This window comes from Sapajus apella, unplaced genomic scaffold, assembly GCF_009761245.1.
Source record: "Sapajus apella isolate SASKATOON/1434 unplaced genomic scaffold, GSC_monkey_1.0 scaffold31, whole genome shotgun sequence".
NCBI lineage: Eukaryota > Metazoa > Chordata > Mammalia > Primates > Cebidae > Sapajus > Sapajus apella.
In genome coordinates, this window is record NW_022436971.1 from 5094564 (window position 1) to 5112361 (window position 17798).

The 17798-nt window shown below is 37.0% G+C and overlaps 1 protein-coding gene across 9 annotated transcripts in view; it reads left to right on the top strand.

Moving 5' to 3' along the window:
- The window catches only part of LDAH (lipid droplet associated hydrolase), a 124439-nt gene that overhangs the window by 25686 nt on the left and 80955 nt on the right, over nt 1-17798 (top strand). For all 9 annotated transcript variants that reach the window (XR_004273688.1, XR_004273687.1, XM_032294002.1 and 6 more), the window contains exons 3-4: nt 902-1045; nt 16030-16199. Coding sequence is in view for 7 of the 9 variants with exons in the window: in XM_032294002.1 (XP_032149893.1) it covers nt 902-1045; nt 16030-16199 (314 nt within the window). In the remaining 2 variants the exon portion in view is untranslated. The remainder of the gene's footprint in view (nt 1-901; nt 1046-16029; nt 16200-17798) is intronic.

The window sequence follows — 17798 nt, forward strand, 5'->3', positions numbered from 1 at the left end:
GTTATATAATTTGGCCAAAGCCAACACATCTGGTAAATGGCAAAGCCAGGATTCCAACCCAGGCAGTCTGGCTTCCAGGGCCTATGCTCTTAACCACTTTACTACACTGCTTATCTAGTAAACGGAAAGATATAAAAAAACAGAGAAGAAATTAGCAAAATTTGACAAGGATGGCAGTGGTTATTTACATCAGTGCTCCAGAACCATGTCATGTAATTGCAGAGAGAAGATAGCCTAACAACATGAGGAAATAGATAAACTGATCAGAGAAATAGATATTGATGGAAATGCTTTGAAGACTTTATATAGTTGATGATTACAAGATGAAAATCCCATTTCACTGTAATTTCCTCCTACAGATATATCAGATTGAATATTTTTAAAAAGATCGTTTATTTATTCTGTTTCTTTATAGCAAACTCATGTCAAAAATACCTTCTGTACACACATAAGAAAAATCTACATGTACTTGTAGACATTTGTTTCCCCAAAAGATCAAGCCGTACACCTGTTTACAATTATAAGTACTGGTGATAAGTGACAAGGAAACAGTTGACTCTTTAAAGCTCTCCTTGTGCATGCTTCTTACACTATTTTGCTGGCTTGTTTTTCTGGTTTTCATGCACCTTGTTAGCTGAGCATGACCAAATCTTGAAGCGCCTTATGTGGAGCATACAGATTTTAGGCTTTTTCCAGATGACTTTATCTGGAAGCCACTGAAGGTCGTTTAAATAGGGTACTGCTGTGAATTTAATGGAAGTTTGAAGATGTCTCTCCCTGCATACTCTGAAGAATACAGAGGAAAGTGTGAAGAGAAACAGACCCATCTTTTCTAGTCTACATGACATCTTATGCATGTGTATTACTTTGATAAATCTAACATCTGTATTTCTTTTATTAGGTAACCCAGGTTTTTCTGCCTTTTATGTGCCATTTGCAAAGGCTTTATACTCTTTGACAAACAGACGCTTTCCAGTTTGGATTATCAGTCACGCTGGGCATGCACTGGCTCCAAAAGACAAGAAGATTCTTAAAACATCAGAGGGTATGTCCTTGTTAATGTCTACTTTCCTTTACAGTGAGTGGAGGGTCATGTTTCTAGAAACCCTGCTAAGGTTAAGAGTTATACCAGTGGAAACCTCTGCTTGTGGCATTAGGCCCGTGGTGCCATATTTTGGTAAACTTAGGATTTTGGGGGACTTTTTAACTCTTCAGGTAATTTTCTGTAAGAATATGGGTAGATAAAACAACCTATGATTTGCCTTCTTTGTTTATCAGTTAGTAATCAACTGTGTGTTTATTGACCGTGTATTAATTTTTCTAGGGTTGTACTAGGAGGAATGGTGGATAAAAGTATTATAAACCAGCATCCCCCAATCTTTTTGGCACCCGGGACCAGTTTTGTGGAAGACAATTTTTCCACGGACCGGGACCAGGGGGATGGTTTTCCGGATGAAACTGTTTCACCTCAGATTATCAGGTGTGCAACCTAGCTCTCGCATGCACGGTTCACAACAGGGTACTCCTATGAGAATCTAATGCTGCCGCTGATCCGACAGGAGGCAGAGCTCAGTGGTAATGCTCACTTGCCCATTACACACCTTCATGTGTGTGGCTGAGTTCCTAACAGGCCACAGACGGGGGTTGGGAACCCCTGTTATAAACCATGTTCTTTACTTTAAAGAAGCTTTCTCTCTCATATTTAGAGAATGATTAAGTGATAAACTGTGGCCTGCTAATCACGTAGACACCTCAGGATTAAACAAAGGAGAAAATCCAGTGTGGGTTAGGAGAGACTTTGTGGAGTAGGTATGTGTCTTAGTCAGCTTGGACTGCTATAGCAAAATACCATAGACTAAGTAGCTTATAAAAATAGAAATTTATTTCTCATAATTTTTTGAGACTCAAGCTCCAAGATCAAGGCACTGGCAAATTCGACATCTGAAGACCTTTCTGATTCACAGGTGGCATTCTTGCTGTCCAGTCATGGTGGACAGAGGAGGCAACCTCTCTTGGGACTCTAGAGGGCTTCACCCTTATGACCCCAACTGATCCTAGTTACTTGCCAAAGGCACCCCCTCCACCTCTTAATAGCATCACATTTGAGCATAGGGTTTCACCTTTGGATTTGGGGGCCATATAAGCATTCAGACCATAACAGTTGATTTTGACAATTGAATAAGATTTGGATTTAGGGTATGGAGGTGGGTGCAGAGGTCCAACAGACAGAAGGAGTAGCCCAGAAGAAAGCGAGATTTAGCAGGGATGTTACTGCTAAGCAGGGCCAGTTTGAGAGGAACCCTGAAAGCTGGGGAGAGACCAGGACTCCATGCTGCAAGGCTTCTAAATGGAAGAAGTAATACCATGGAGATGCAAACTACCTCCTTTAAATTTGTGAGAATTCTAGCATGTTCACAGTTCCAAAAAATAAAAAATGAGAAAAAAAAAAGAAAGACATAACTTAAATATAACTTCATAAAACATAAACATAACTTTATAAAAATACAGCACATCCAAGAGTTGTGGGACAGTTTCAAAAGGTATAACATGTGGAATGCTCGATAGGCATTCCATTCAAGAGTGGTTTGTTCTAAGAGGTTTCCTTTAGTTAATTTGAGATGAGATCAAGGTGGCTGTGACTTCATTGCCTAATTTGCTTCTGGTTCTTGTGCGTCTCTCTGGTGATATGAGCATCTTTTTGTGTTTATTGAGCATCTAAGTTTTAAAGATATTATACGATAAAGTTACATTTTACATCCGTAGTCTTCATTGTTATATATGCATGATTCTTTTAGACATTGATGTACAAATTTGAACATATAAAAGCCTCTGCTCTATGAATTATCTCAAGTGATATTGAAGGCTGGTTTGATTATATTTAATTGTATTTCCTGACTTCAGCCTCTGAGCCTCATATTAAATACAATTTTTTGTCTCTATTTTAAAATTTGAATATGGTGGCAATACATGCAATTGCATATGTGAACTCTTCTGAAAACCTGAAAAAGATTAGTTTACGAATCTGTTATAAAGTTGGGTAAATGTTGCATGTCAGATAAACAGTATCAATTTATCTAGTTTTATCTAATTGTTAACCTTACATTTTGCAGTTGACCATTTAGCTGGAAGGGAGTATATTGTATAATTTCAAAATGGATTACCTTCCTTTATTGTATTATATTAGAAAGTTGTATGTCCTTATTTAAAAAATTAGTATGGAATACTGAATAAAAAAAATAAAAAATCAGTGTCCTGTAAGTTAAAGGTTGAAAAGGAATACTAAAACTTCATAATGTTTTGTTTCGATTATGCTTAAACATTTCAACCTAAAACCTAATAAACATTAGGACCTTGGCACTAAGAGATGAGATTTTCCAATGACATTAATACTTTGTGTAATCGCTCAGATATTTTCTAGGCTGAAGGAAGCATCTAGGAATAGTATCACCAGGGACCATGTTTTTAGTGCTTTTACCCCTATGACAATATCATGATGAAGTGTGTATCTTAAACCTTAGTGAAGTAGTTACTTTTAGATTTTTAGGGTATTTTTTTCAGCATTTATTTGCTTCTTACTACCTATTCAAAACTTATAGTTGGCATATGTTATGCATTAAGAAAATATTTAGTATAGAATTTTTTAAAAATAAATAGCGGACTTCCAGTTTCAGCTCTGACACGTAGAACTTGGAATTTGTCACTCTTCTCCTTGCAATAAGAGAAAAGCTGAGGCTGAGTGTGGTGGCTCATGCCTGTAATCCCAGCACTTTGGGAGGCGGAGGTGGGCAGATCACATGAGGCCAAGAATTTGAGACCAGCCTGGCCAGCAAGGCAAAACTGCACCTTTACTAAAAGTACCAAAATTAGCCAGGCATGGTGGCACTTGCCTGTAATCCTAGCTACTTGGGATACCAAGACACAAGAATTGCTTGAACCTGGAAGGTGCAGGTTGCAATGAGCCAAGATTGTGTCACTGTACTTGAGACTCTGTCTCAAAAAAAAAAAAAAAAGAAAAAGAAAAGAAAAAAAAAAGCTGAACAAAACTAAAAATAATTTTTCTTAGACCTTTCAGAGAATTGAGGTCACAGGACAAATTGTTACCTGAAATCTGGAGAGACAAGTAAATACAATGAAGATCATCTTATCTGAAGCAGAAGACACTAGTGCCATTTATGTAGAATACATAAATGGTGATTTGGATGAATTGCTGAGGGCAAAGTACAGACTGTTTTAAGAGTAACAAACTTCTGCAAGCCTGTTCTTGGGGGACTTCCTCACTTGCATGGGTATTACCTCTAGGAAGCTTATCAGGTTATTTTGTGAAATTTTGAGAAATGTCCCCTATGGTTTTTGTTAGGAGTAAAAGAGAAGGAAGCATTTTGCAGTATGTCCCGAGTATTCTCAATAACATGGCTTACTTTACAAGGGAAAAAGAGTTCCAGAGCTTTATCCAACCTAGGAGGACAGTTGGCCAACTCCATCTTCCTCTAGCCTTCCTGTCTCACATGCTGGAGGGGAAAAAAAAAAGATGACGAATACTTTTGAAGATCACAGCACAAGCATTCAGGCTCACTGAAAGACTGAGGTTTAATCATTACATTATAGGATGCTTCCCTCCTCATTTTACCACCATGTATGTCAACAGGCCTCTACCTTGATAATAGTACATTATAACTGTAGGAGCTGCAAGACACATACTCTGTTTACGAAGGAATTCTTACGGAAAACCAAAGACAACAGAGAGAAAAAAACCAAGAATATTGGAGGAAACTGAAGTTTCTGATACCTATAGCTGCAATAAACATTATCTACAGCCCTGGCTAGGCACTGTGACTGACGCCCTTAATCCCAGCACTTTGGGAGGCTGAGGTGAGCAGGTCACTTGAGGTTAGGAGTGTGAGACCAGCCTAGTCAACATGATGAAACCCTGACTCTACTAAAAATACAACAATTAGCCAGGCATCAGCTCCTGTACTCTCAGCTACTCAGGAGATTGAGGCAGGAGAATTGCTTGAACCCGGGAGGCAGAGGTTGCAGTGAGCCGAGATCATGCCACTGCACTCTAGCCTGGGTAACAGAGTGACACCCTGTCTAAAAAAAAAAAAAAAAAAAAAAGCATAGCCCAGCTTCTAGCCACATTAACATAATTGACACATAGCTATTTAACTCGTTCCTACTACTCAATACATCACGTCCAGCTTTAAGCAAAAAATAAAATTATAAGGCATTGTAAAAGGTAAGAAAAAAACAGTCTGAAGAGACAAAGCAAGCATCAGAAATAGAGTCAGATACATACTTATTACTAATTTTAGAATTATCAGATCAGGAATTTAACTATGATTACTACATTGAGGACTCTAATGGAAGAAGTAGCATACAAGAACATATGGGTAATGCAAGCAGAGAGTAGGGAACTCTTAAGAAAGACTCAAAAAGAAATATTAGAAAACGCCGTAACAAAAATGAAAAATGCCTTTGATGGACTCACCAGCAGGCTGGACACAGCTGAGGACAGAATCAGTGGGCTGAAGAAATAGGTTAATAGAAACTTTCCTAACTGAAATGCAAAGAGAAAAAACAGTAATTTATAAAAGTACAACATATCCAACAGTTGTGGGACAATTTCAAAAGGTGTAACGTATGCATAATTGGAAAACCAGATCGAGAAAATGGAGCAGATATAGATGAAGTACTTAATGCTGATGACAAAACACAGGTCTAGGAATCTCAGTGCACACTAAGCAGGGTAAATGCTAAGGATCTACATGTACATATGTCATATTTAAGTTGCAGAAAACCAAAGACAAAATCTTGAAAGTAGGCAGAGGAAAAAGTACCCTACCTATGAAAGCACACAGATGAGAATTACAGGGAACTTCTTGTCAGAAACCATTGAACAAAGAGGAGAATGGAGTAAAATATTTAATGTCGAATGAAAAATACCACCAACCTGGATTCCTCTCTCTAGTGAAATTATCCTTCAAAAGTAAAGGAGAAATAAAGACTTTTTCAGACCAACAGCAGCTGAGGAAATTTGTTGCTGGAGACCTGCCATGCAAGAAATGTTAAAAGAAGTTCTTTAGGGGAAAGGATAGTGATAGAGATCAGAAACTCAAATCTGTATAAAGAAGAGCATGGGAGAAGGAATAAAGGTTCAAAAAGTTTATTTTTCTTATTCTAAATTGATCTGATAGATAGCTGTTTATTCAAACTAATAAAAGTAACAGTATGTTGGGTGATTATAACATGGATAAATAAATGAATATCAGTAATGTTGTAGGGATGAAAGAGAGGAATCGGAAATACTCAGTTGTAACGTACCTGGACTGAAGATGAAGTGGTATAGTGTTACTTCAGATGAAATTAAATTAAGTATATATGGCAAACTCTAGGGCAACCACTAAAAAAAAAAAATTTTTTTTTAATTTTTTTGAGACAGGGTCTCACTCCGTTGCCCAGGCTGGAGTGCCTTGGTGCAATCTTGGCCTACTGCAGCCTCAACCTGCCAGGCTCAGGTGATCCTCCCACCTCAGCCTCCTAAGTAGCTGGGACTACTGGCATGTACTACCATACCTGGCTAATTTTTGGATTTTTAGTAGCTGCAAGGTTTGGCCATATTCCCCAGACTGGTCTTAGAACTCCTGGGCTCAAGCGATCTGTCCACCTCAGCCTCCCAAAGTGCTGGGATTACAGGCATGAGCCACCGTACCCAGCCAAAAAAAATTTTTAAGCATAATTATTATGAGAGAAAGAGAGAATGTTAGATCATTTAAAATGCTCAAAGCTAGAAATGTAGAAGAGAGTAAGATTTTAAAAAGAAAGAAGAGGTATAACAAATAGGAAACATTTATAAATATGCTAGATATTAATTCAACTATATCAGTAATCACTTTATTTATTTATTTAGAGGCACAGTCTCACTCTGTCACCCAGGCTGGAGGGAAGTGGTGCCATCGCAACTCACCCAGGCTCAAGTGGTCATCCCACCTCGGCCTTCTAAGTAGCTGAGACTGCAAGTGTGCCTCAGCATTTTGTATTTTGTTATAGGGACAGGGTTTTGCCATGTTGCCTGGGCTGGTCTTTAACTCCTGGGCTCAAGTGATCTACCTGCCCTGGCCTCGCAAAGTGCTGGCATTACAGGCATGAGCCACCACGCCCAGCCTCGGTAATCACTTTAAATGTGAATGGTCTAAATATACCAATTAAAATACACAGATTGTTGAAGTAGTTGGGGAGATCCAACTATATGTTGTCTACAAGAAACCCACTTTAGGGCCAGGCACAGTTATACACACCTGTAATACCAGCACTTTGGAAGGATGAGGCCAACAGATTGCTTGAGCCCAGGAGTTTGAGGCCAGCCTGGGCAACATGATGAAACTCCGTATCTGCAGAAAAATACAAAAATTAGCTTGGCATGCTGGCATGTACCTGTGGTCCAACCTACTCAGGAGGCTGAGGTGGGCAGATCACTTGAACCCTGGAGGTTGAGGCTGCAATGAGCCGAGATCATACCACTGCACTCCAGCTTAGGCAACAGAGTGAGACCTTGTCTTTAAAAAAAAGAAAAAACAAAAACTTTAAAGACACAGATATGTTGCTAGTAAAGGGATATACAGAGATATACCATGGTAGCACTAATAAAAAAAAATAAGCTGGAATAGCTATTTTAATTTTAGATAAAGCAGGCTTTAGAACAAGGAAGGGATAAAGAGGGGCATTGCATAATGACAATACCATTAGTTCTTTAAGGAAACATAACAGAAAGACAGTGAAGATATAGTTGAACTGAATTGCACCATCAGTCGACTTTATTTAATTGACATTTATAGGCTACTTCATCTAACAATAGCAGAATACACACTCTTCTCAAGCACACATGGAGAATTCACCATTCTTGGCCACAAAACATACCTTAACAAACTTAAAAGAGTATAAATTATACAAGGTATGCTGTTAGACCACAATGGAATTAAACTAGAAGTCAACAACAGAAACATAGCTAGGAAATCCCAATATATTTAGAAATTAAACAACCCACTTTTAAATAACACATGAGTCAGTGAAGTCTCAAGAGTAACATAAAAATATTTTGAACTAAATAAAAGTGGAAACACTATTTATAAAAATTTGTGGGATATAGCAAAACTAGTGCTTAGAAAGAAATTTATAGCATTGACTGCATATATTAGAAAAGAAGGAAGATCTAAAGTCAGCTACCTAAGTTTCTGCCTTATGACACTAGAGAAGAACAATTTGAGCCTAAAGCAAAGAGAAGAAAAGATGATAACAATGGGAGCACAAATCAATGAAGTTGAAAACAAGAAACTATTAGAAAAAAATCAACAAACCAAAAGCTAGTTATTGAGAATGACTAATAAAATTAATAAACTTGTAGCCAGGCTAACCAATGGGGAAAAAAGAGAAGACAGAAATTATTATAAGTATTCAGAAAGAAAAGAAGATTCATTGCTGCTGATTCCATAGATAATAAAGGGACAATAAACTTAGATAAAATGGACCAATTTATTGAAAGATACAAGCTCCCAAAACTCACACAAGGAAAAAAAGATAATCTGAATAAACTATATCTGTTAAAGAAATTAAATCACCAAAGCTGAATAAGGACAAAACAAGATCTATATAAGTATAGATCAATATCCTTGAGGGACATACATGCAAAAATTCTCAACAGAGTACTAGCAAACTGAATTCAGCATCACATTAAAAGGATATGGTCATGATTAAGTGAGCTATCTTAAGTCATACTAAAGACAGAAGCAAACAGTTGAACAGAATGTGAATGGTAACTTTGAAAGTTGAAAACAGACTCAAAGGATCACCCTTGATGCAGTATTTTTTGGCGTGCATCAAAATCACCTGGAGGGTTTATTAAAACAGATGGCTACCCTCTGAGTCGTCGATTCAGTAGATCTGGGGTGGGACCTGAGAATTTGCATTTCCAATAAGTTCCCAGGTGATACTGATGCTGCTAGTCCTGGGACCACATTCTCAGAGCCACTGCCCTAGATCTTCACCAAGAAACACTAATGAGGAAAACCAGTAGAAAATATCTGTCATGTGTCTGAATTTTTAGAAAACACCTTAAATTATTATTCTAAATTGACGTCTTATTATTTATAACTTTACTTTGACTATGTTTATCTCTATTTGGCCTGCTTGTGTACTATTGGGTTAATAACTCAGTAATTAGAGCCTAGGTTCTTTGCTACCTAATGAGAACAGTGCCATCTAGAGGCATTAGCCCAAAGGGCCACCATAGGGCCAAAGGAAGCTGTGGTTTCTGGAGAGAGTGAAAGAGCAACTCGTTATCATCAAAGACTTATTGACAACCTACTAGGTTATTAAGTGTCCTGTCACGAGGGTATCCAAAGAGTTAGAATTGCTTGCCAGTCTCCACCTTTTAGGTTTGTGACTTTCTATATTCTGAGTAGCTCAAAAGTTCTGTGAAGGCTAAGTAGGGCTCTGGGCCTTACCAGCCCCCTCTTCAGCTAGAATAGTTCTGCTCTCATCTTTTGTACACATTGGAGGTTATGTTTGCAAATATATGCTATAGTTGCTTTGGAAAGGCAGCACAGATACATTATTCACTGTCCAAGATTGTCCAAAGGTACTGGTTTTCTGGCATGCAAAAAATGGTGTGAGAAATATGTCATTGAGAAAAAGGGCCTAAGGTATAACCACCACACATCAAATATTGAAAGTATGTTTTGCTTCATATTGGCACATGTTAAAATTATGAACAGTTGGAAATAATATTCTAGTGACTACGTTATCACAATCATAATTTGAACATAATTGGAAGAACAGATGTTCACCAATGTCAGAAGGGGATGATTCAAGGGGGAAAAAAAGTGTGAAAAGAAAATTTGAGGAGTTAGGAGTATAAACTGTTTTCTGGATTTGATTTGCTATAGAGACAGCATACATGATGGGAAATTCATTATCAACTATTTCAAGTCATTTGTTTAGAAAGTATGAAATGAAAGCTAGACATCATGGTGGTTTCGTTTTAGCAGCTAAAAACATTACCTAAAAATGATACACAATCTTGCAACCAATGATAAATTTGAGTCATGCTTATCCAAAGAAACAATAAACTACTCTCACTGCAGTCTCCCAAATAGAAAGAAATAGAGAAAACCCAGTGGAGCTTTCTCTCTTGCCAGGACTGGGAGTGACAGGGCATCGTGGAGGTAGGATGGAATGACTAGATGAGCCCAAAGCTGAAACAGCCAATCAAGTCTCAAGGCTCACCATCCCTAGAAATGAAAGCAAGTAAATCTGTGGTCAGAAAAGCAAAAAAAGCAAAGTGCAGAGCAAGAGAAGAAGTTAGGAATTAAGCAAATTGTTAAAGTCCCAGGGCAGACGGAAGAAGTAAGGGAGAGTGAGCATTGCAGTTAACGTCCATAACACAGACCAGACTGTGCGCTCCTCTCTTGGCAGTCTGTAACTATCTTCTCACTGATCACAGAACCAATTCGCAACTCCTTGGTGTGAAGTTCTATTTGGGGGACCACAGTGAGAGTAGTTTATTGTTTCTTTGGATAAACATGACTCAAATTCATCATTAGTTGCAAGATTGTGTAACTCTTTTAGGTAATCTTTTTATCTGCTAAAATGAAACCAGCATGATTTCTAGCTTTCGTTAGACTTCATCTAGACTCGGCCTTCCTTTTTAACCTTATGCTCCACCTCTCCCTGTAACCACGAGTAGCCACAGAACTCACTGCTTTTTCCAAGTAACCAAAATAACACTTTACAATAAAAAGTAACACATGTTTTATGCTTTTTGCTTTTATTGTTTGCTAAGTCTATAACATTATGTTCTCCTTGCTGAATCTCTCTCCTGTTTCCTGCTAAGGACTGTCGGTCGAGGTCCTGAGCAGATAATTGGTTTTAGTCAAGTGGGAAGCATAATTTGTTGACTGTGGTTTTCACCATCTGTTTGGAGAATAATAATTAAAAATTATTTTATAAGACATATGCTTGGGGTTTACAAATTTTAAAATTTGGTTTCTAAATAAGATAGCAGTGTTAAATAGAATGATTATCTCCCATCCCCCTCACTCTGATGCATACTTTAAGAGCTAACAGAGTTGTACCAGAGTTTAGTTACAAGGAGCTTACAGAATACTTAGGGAGGGGGCTGGCAATCGATGCGCGTGTACTCTCACTTTAGCTTAGTAACCTCAGGACAGATGTGACAGGAAGGCCTTTTGGATCGATGAACTAGGTAAGCACACAGAATTAGGGACCACTGTTCTCCCTGAGCCAATTCACTGATACTTAGTATGAACCCAGAAAATCCTTGGGGGCTTCTGTTATTTTCTTTTCAGAAATTTTTAAAACCATAAAAAACACAGTTATGTAACAGTCAAAGATTCTGTTACTCACAATTGACAGTTAACATTGCCATAATTACATAAATGTTTTTTGTTAACAAAATAAGTGAAATAAAACAATACAGAAAAAGCTTTGTTCTTTGTATCCCATCTCTAGTTCTATCATGAATTTAGAGTAAATACTTCAAGTCTCTTTTTATATTTTTAGTTATATATATTTATATACATGTATATATATGGTGAAAAGTGTACAATTTTTTTGTGTGTATTTAAAAAAATTTTCCTAAGGAGGAAACTGTATTTTCTTTTCTTTATTCCTTCTAAAAAAAAAAAAAGAATAAATGTGCACAATGTGCAGGTTTACATAGGTACACATGTGCCATAGTGGTTTGCTGCACCTACTGACCCGTCATTCTCTAAGTTCCCTTCCCTCATCCCCACCCCACAACAGCCCTGGTGTGTAGTGTTCCCCTCTCTGTGTCCATGTGTTCTCAATGTTCAACTCCCACTTAGAGTGAGAACATGCTTCACTAGGAAACTGTATTTTCATCTTCATCAAAGAATTCTTTAAAATATGAAATACTATTTTTAGTCTTTGATTTTTTACATGTAAGTTGTTGAAGTTATTAAGATGCAGCTTTGGGGTAATTATGGGGGCAAGATGAAGGAGTTTAGTAGCTGAGCAAATTCTGGTGTAAGAAGTAGTTACTCTCTGCAGACTCAGTCCTACCGAAGGCATATGTAGTGTTAATCTCCAGTCTTGTCTGTTCTGTGGTCAGAGATGACCTATAAATACTGTTTGTATGAAAATAAATAGTTGAACTTATGCATTTATAGTCAAGATATAGCCATTTATATATATGAATGGTAGTTAAGTATATAGTTAAATTTAAACTGTTTTGCTTTGATTCAGATACATAGTTAAACATATACATTTATAGTAATGTGCATGTAGTATAGAATATCTTCTAGTTATTTACCTTTGGTGGAATGGGTAAAGGTGCAGTACTTCTTATGAATCTAAGGGTCATTACCCTTGTATTGTGATCCAATAAACTCTGTTCTTTCCTTAAGCAAATGCTTGAGATACTTAACTTTGGCATTTAATAGTTGTGTTTTTATCTATGTGTGTTTCCTCTTAGTAGATTATGATCTCCTCGAAGGCAAAGGTAGTGTATTTTATTTATTTCTGTACTTTCAATAATACCAAGGGCCAACTAGTCAATGTTTTCTGTTAGACTAGTCAGTTTAGTTCATGTAAAATGAAGAAAATAATCATCATCAGATTTATCTGTGTTCTGAAGCTGTAAGGAAATTAAAAACTGAAAGCAATTTTAATAACTGCTTAATAAGTTCAATAACTAGAGCAGCAAATTTGAACAATTAGACAAAAAGTAAATGTGAAATACTGATATTAATTTCTCAACTATTTCAGAACAAGTTGTGTGTATCTTTTGAAATAAACTCTAGAACCAATAGATGAGCTGTGAAGTGATATCTAAGAGAGATGGGTCTAAGAAATAGGCTCAGGTTCCAAGAGGAAACTCTCAATATGATACTTAGGACTATTTATTGTTAATGATATGGTGGATTGGATTGTCAATCACCAATTCGGGCCGTTCTCAATTTAGAAAGAGATTATGCTGCAAATGTGCTTCATTGATTATAACTTGGAGTATATTTTCCTTATAGAAAGAATGGTACAAATGATTTCCATATTAGCATTCTTCTGGTTTTGATACAATTGAATGTATTTTTTCTGCATTTTATGAAGAGTAAGTTAATAATTACTAGCATTTTTTCATAATACATTACTATTAAAGTAACAGGAATGAAAATATATATTCAAGTATATGTTCTTTTAACTTTTCATTTTTTGCTAGTAAAATAATATCTAGAATTTTATTTACTAGTAAAATTTAAAAAGATAGGCTGGGGGTGGTGACTCATGCCTATAATCCCAGCACTTTGGGAAGCCAAGGCAGGTGGATCACCTGAGGTCAGGAATTTGAGACCAGCCTAGCCAACACGGTGAAACCCTGTCTCTACAAAAATTCACTGGACCTGGTGTGCACACCTGTAATCCCAGCTACTTGGGAGTCTGAGGCATGAGAATTGCTTGAACCCAGGAGATGGAGGTTGCAGTGAGCCGAGATTGTGCCACTGCACTCCAGCCTGGGTGACAGATGAGACTCTGTCTCAAAAAATAAATATATAAGATAAAAAATAAATTTAAAAAGATAGCACGTTTAAATTTTCTATCATTGTTTATTTTTAGAAAGTACTTTCCCCATTAATCTTACCACTTCTGCAAACACTAACAAGTAGTGTGTTCTTCTTGGAAATCTATTGAGTAGTTCCCAGAGGTAAAGCCAGATAGATCTACCTCTGAAATATTCTGATTTATAATATCCTTTAAAGTTTATCTGAAATATAATGTTTTAGGACCTCATTTATGTTGTCAATGAATTTTTAGAATATTGAGCTCATTTTCTTTCTCTTTGCTCTAACCATGTAAATGTTCTTGGTATATATTTGGAGGAGGACTTAAATAACAAGAATTGAAATGATGGCAGTCATAGCTTTTATTTATCTGTTTATGCCAGATACTTAAACAGAAGCCATTATTATCTCTATTTTGTGTATGAGAAAACTGAAGCCTAGGTTAAAGGATTTGCTCAAGTCACACAGTTAGGGAGATGCTGAGTTAAGATTTAAACCCAGATTTATCTCATCTCCAGAGGCTGTGATCTTCGTACTGCACCTACTGTCCCAACAAAAGGAAGACTTGGACATTTCCAAATGCTGCATATTTTGAAAAGAACTTGGGATGCAAATATTAATATTACTGGTTTTTTTTCATATCAAAGAATGATATAACTTTTGGGTAGAGTGATTAGAGAAGCAGGGTATAAACTATTCAAACCTAAGTATAGTATTTCGTGCATAAAAAGGTGGATTTGGAGCCATTAGAAGGCCTACCAAAGTCAGGTTCCAGATTCTCTCTCTTCTCATTCTGTTTCATGCTGAACTTTCTTGTTAAATGAACGATTTGTAAGCTGACCTGGGAAAAAGAGTGAGAGCAGAACATGTCTTACCTGGGAGATTAATAGTACTAGGCAAATAGGGAAGTAAGCCTCATTGAGTCAATAAAACGCTTTCAATAACTGTTTGCTGAACTTCAGGGAGCACTGGTAAGCAAGACTGAATTGTAAACTAGGAGTGCATTAGGAGTAGTAGAGTGAGATAAATAAACAGGGATGTTGTGGAAACTGAAAGGAGAGCTACTTTACTCCTCATGTAATGAGTTATAAGAAGGTCTCTCAAAGGAGATAATGCTTGTTTCAAGTTTGTAGGATGAATAGGATTTAGACTGAAAGGGAAGATGAGCAAAAAAAAAAAAAAAAAAACCATGTACAAACAAAATGGAAGAGTAGTTTTTCAGAGTTTGGGGTGCCTTTTGAATGAGCCATACCGATTATAATTCCCATCAATACCTTGCAAGTCATGAGAGCAAGAAATTCAATGTTCAGTCATTCAAATTTTAGGAAACAGTTGACTGTCTTGTGATATTTTGAAATATTATACCCTGACAATAGGTTGTGTATATGTTCATAGGGAAAACCTATTCAAGTTTTCTGCATTCCTAGATTGTTAGAGCAGCCAGCATCCTCAGAGATCATCTCGTCAGTTCCAATTTTCATTCAACAATAACATTTGCTGTGTATTAGTCACAGGACACAGATGAAAAGATGGATGGACCTTGTCTTCAAGGAACTCACAGCCTAAGAGAGGAAATAAACATACAAACAGACAGTATACAAGTTTAATAAAGTGCTATAATTAAAGAGTCAGGTCCTGTTTAGACACAGGAGAGCTCATTAATTTTTTTGAGGATTAGCTAGGTAAAAGTTTTAATTAGATCTTGAAGAATCTCGAAAAGCAGTTCATTTGTGACAGGGAGGGAGGATATTTCAAGTCGGGGGTGTGTTGGTTATTTAAAAGATAGTTTTTAACATTTCTACTTAAGTTTTTCAGTCTGGGTTCTTCAAATAAACAAAGATTATCTAAAATAATTAAGCCATGTCATGACCTTTTTTAGTTGTCTGTTAATAATATAAGTTAGCCTAAGCATCTGGTTCTCAATGTGTGGTGCTGGGACCAGTGCATCAATATCTCCTAGAAACTTAGAAATGCAACCTCTCAGGCCCCAACCTAGACCTACTGAAACAGAAACTCTAGGGTGCAGAGCCCAGCGATCTGTTTTCACAAGACTTCAAGGGAATTCTGATGCATGCTCAAGTTTGAGAACCACTTGCCTAAGCTAACAGTAATACATGGAATCATTGAAAGTTCATAGACTTTGAGGATTTGGAGACCTGAATTTGAATCTCACCTCTCCCACTTAATAAGTTTGTGACTGCTAATCTGTCACCTAATATCTATGAGCATTGAAATTTTCACTTATCAAATGCAGGTGATAATGCTTTCTTCTCAGATTGTTGTGAAAATTGGTGAATATAGTGAGTGTCTAATATTATAACTGGCACACTGTAGGCTTTTGATAAATGGTAACTACTTTTATCATTATTGTTATCTTTTTCTTGATACTTTTTCAGTGATTACTTACTGAATGAAAACATCCTCATATTTTTTCTTATAGATTCAAATGCTCAAGAAATTAAGGACATCTATGGCCTGAATGGACAAATAGAGCACAAACTAGCTTTCCTGAGAACTCATGTGCCAAAGGACATGAAGCTTGTGCTCATTGGCCATTCGATAGGCAGCTATTTCACTCTTCAGATGCTGAAGCGAGTCCCTGATCTCCCGGTAAGTAGGCCTCCAGAGGTGACTGTGGGTGCTTGACTATGTGTCTGCACAAATCCTCCTCACCTTTCCTATGCTCTTTTGTCTCTTGTTTAGTTGATGAATAAAACAGGGAGAGGGATATTTGGTTGCTGCCTTTACTCTCATCTCCATATTACCATGGGCTTATGTGAATATGTGTTTATAATGTTTCAAAGAATAATGCCTGGGGAGATAGGAAGTTTCTGAAAGAATGTTTTTGAATCTAGGGTTATCTGGAGTTCTTACGTTACATATTACTTGCTGTTTTTTATCAAGAAATATTTAAGAATAGTCACTAGGTAAGACCTAAACAAGAATCTGTCTTTTATGGGAGGGTATTTTATAAATATTCTTGCCTTCTCTCGGAAGGAAGAAATGTGTCATCATCATCACGGATAGGCAAACAGCTGCCTTTATGGGACACACTATGTCTTTATTAAGTCATAAATCCAGATCTTTACCTGTTCTGTATCTTGGAAGCCTTTTTGAGCCACACATTCACAAATACTCACAAATATTTATTGGGTACCACTCTGTGCCAGATACTGAGTGAGGCACTAGAGACACAAAGACCTATTTAAAGTGCCCAGGAAAGCAAGTGAACTATAAGAGATGTAAAGCAAAACAAAAACTTGTACTTTCACTAACATATACCGTTGAAATAACTTGCTGAATGGATGCAATTCACAAGATAATTCATTTCTTTATTCAACAAAAGTATATTAAGCCTTTTCCATGTGTCAGATCCTGTGCTGTTTTGAGGACATCCCCGTGAGTAAGAGAGTCTTTGAAGTAGGAGAGCATGGAGTCTGAGGAGACAGTCTAACCAATAGATGTGATACCTGCTGCCCTGTTTAAGTTCAGGTGGTGTGGGAGCATGGAATGCTGTTAAACCCAGTAATCTGAAGCCAAGATAGGACATGATCCCTTTGTGGCTGCTTTGTGCTAGGATTTTGACTCTTTCTCACTGCATGGGATAAAATGCCTTCAGTGGGGTCTCAGAGCTCACTAAGTGTTCGCTCCTTTTCTCGCCAGCTTGTCCTGCTTGCTTCTTACTCATAATTGTCCTTGGGAAATGTACAACTATAGCCTCCCTTGCTGTGGTTTTTAATACCAAATGGAGGTTTTAAATTTTCTTTTATTGGGTATAAGAAAACATATTTTTCATTTCTAAGTGTGAATTCAATAAATTCAAGGTTGTACTCCACTCACTGTATTATTGTCTACTCTGTTGGGTTTCTTCCCTAAATAAGATATCTTAATCAGAATGCAGGCTTTATTTTTGCTTTTAGCATTTTCCACAGCTTCTAATCTCTTTTGTGCCTTTGAAGCCTCCTCTATTACTGTGTCATGTGGTTGCCATCTTTATGGCGTCCAGCAGCCCTGCCTCTTAGTGGTTCCACTTCTGTAGTTGCTGTCAGTTCTGGCACTAGAACCAGGACACATAGGTTCCAATATTTATTGTCATTTTTTTTTAGTCTGTCTGATCTTAGACAAATTATTGAGTCTCCACCTCAGTTTTGAGTCTCAACCTCAGTTTCCTCATTTGTAAAATGGAGATAATAATATGTTCTTCAAAGG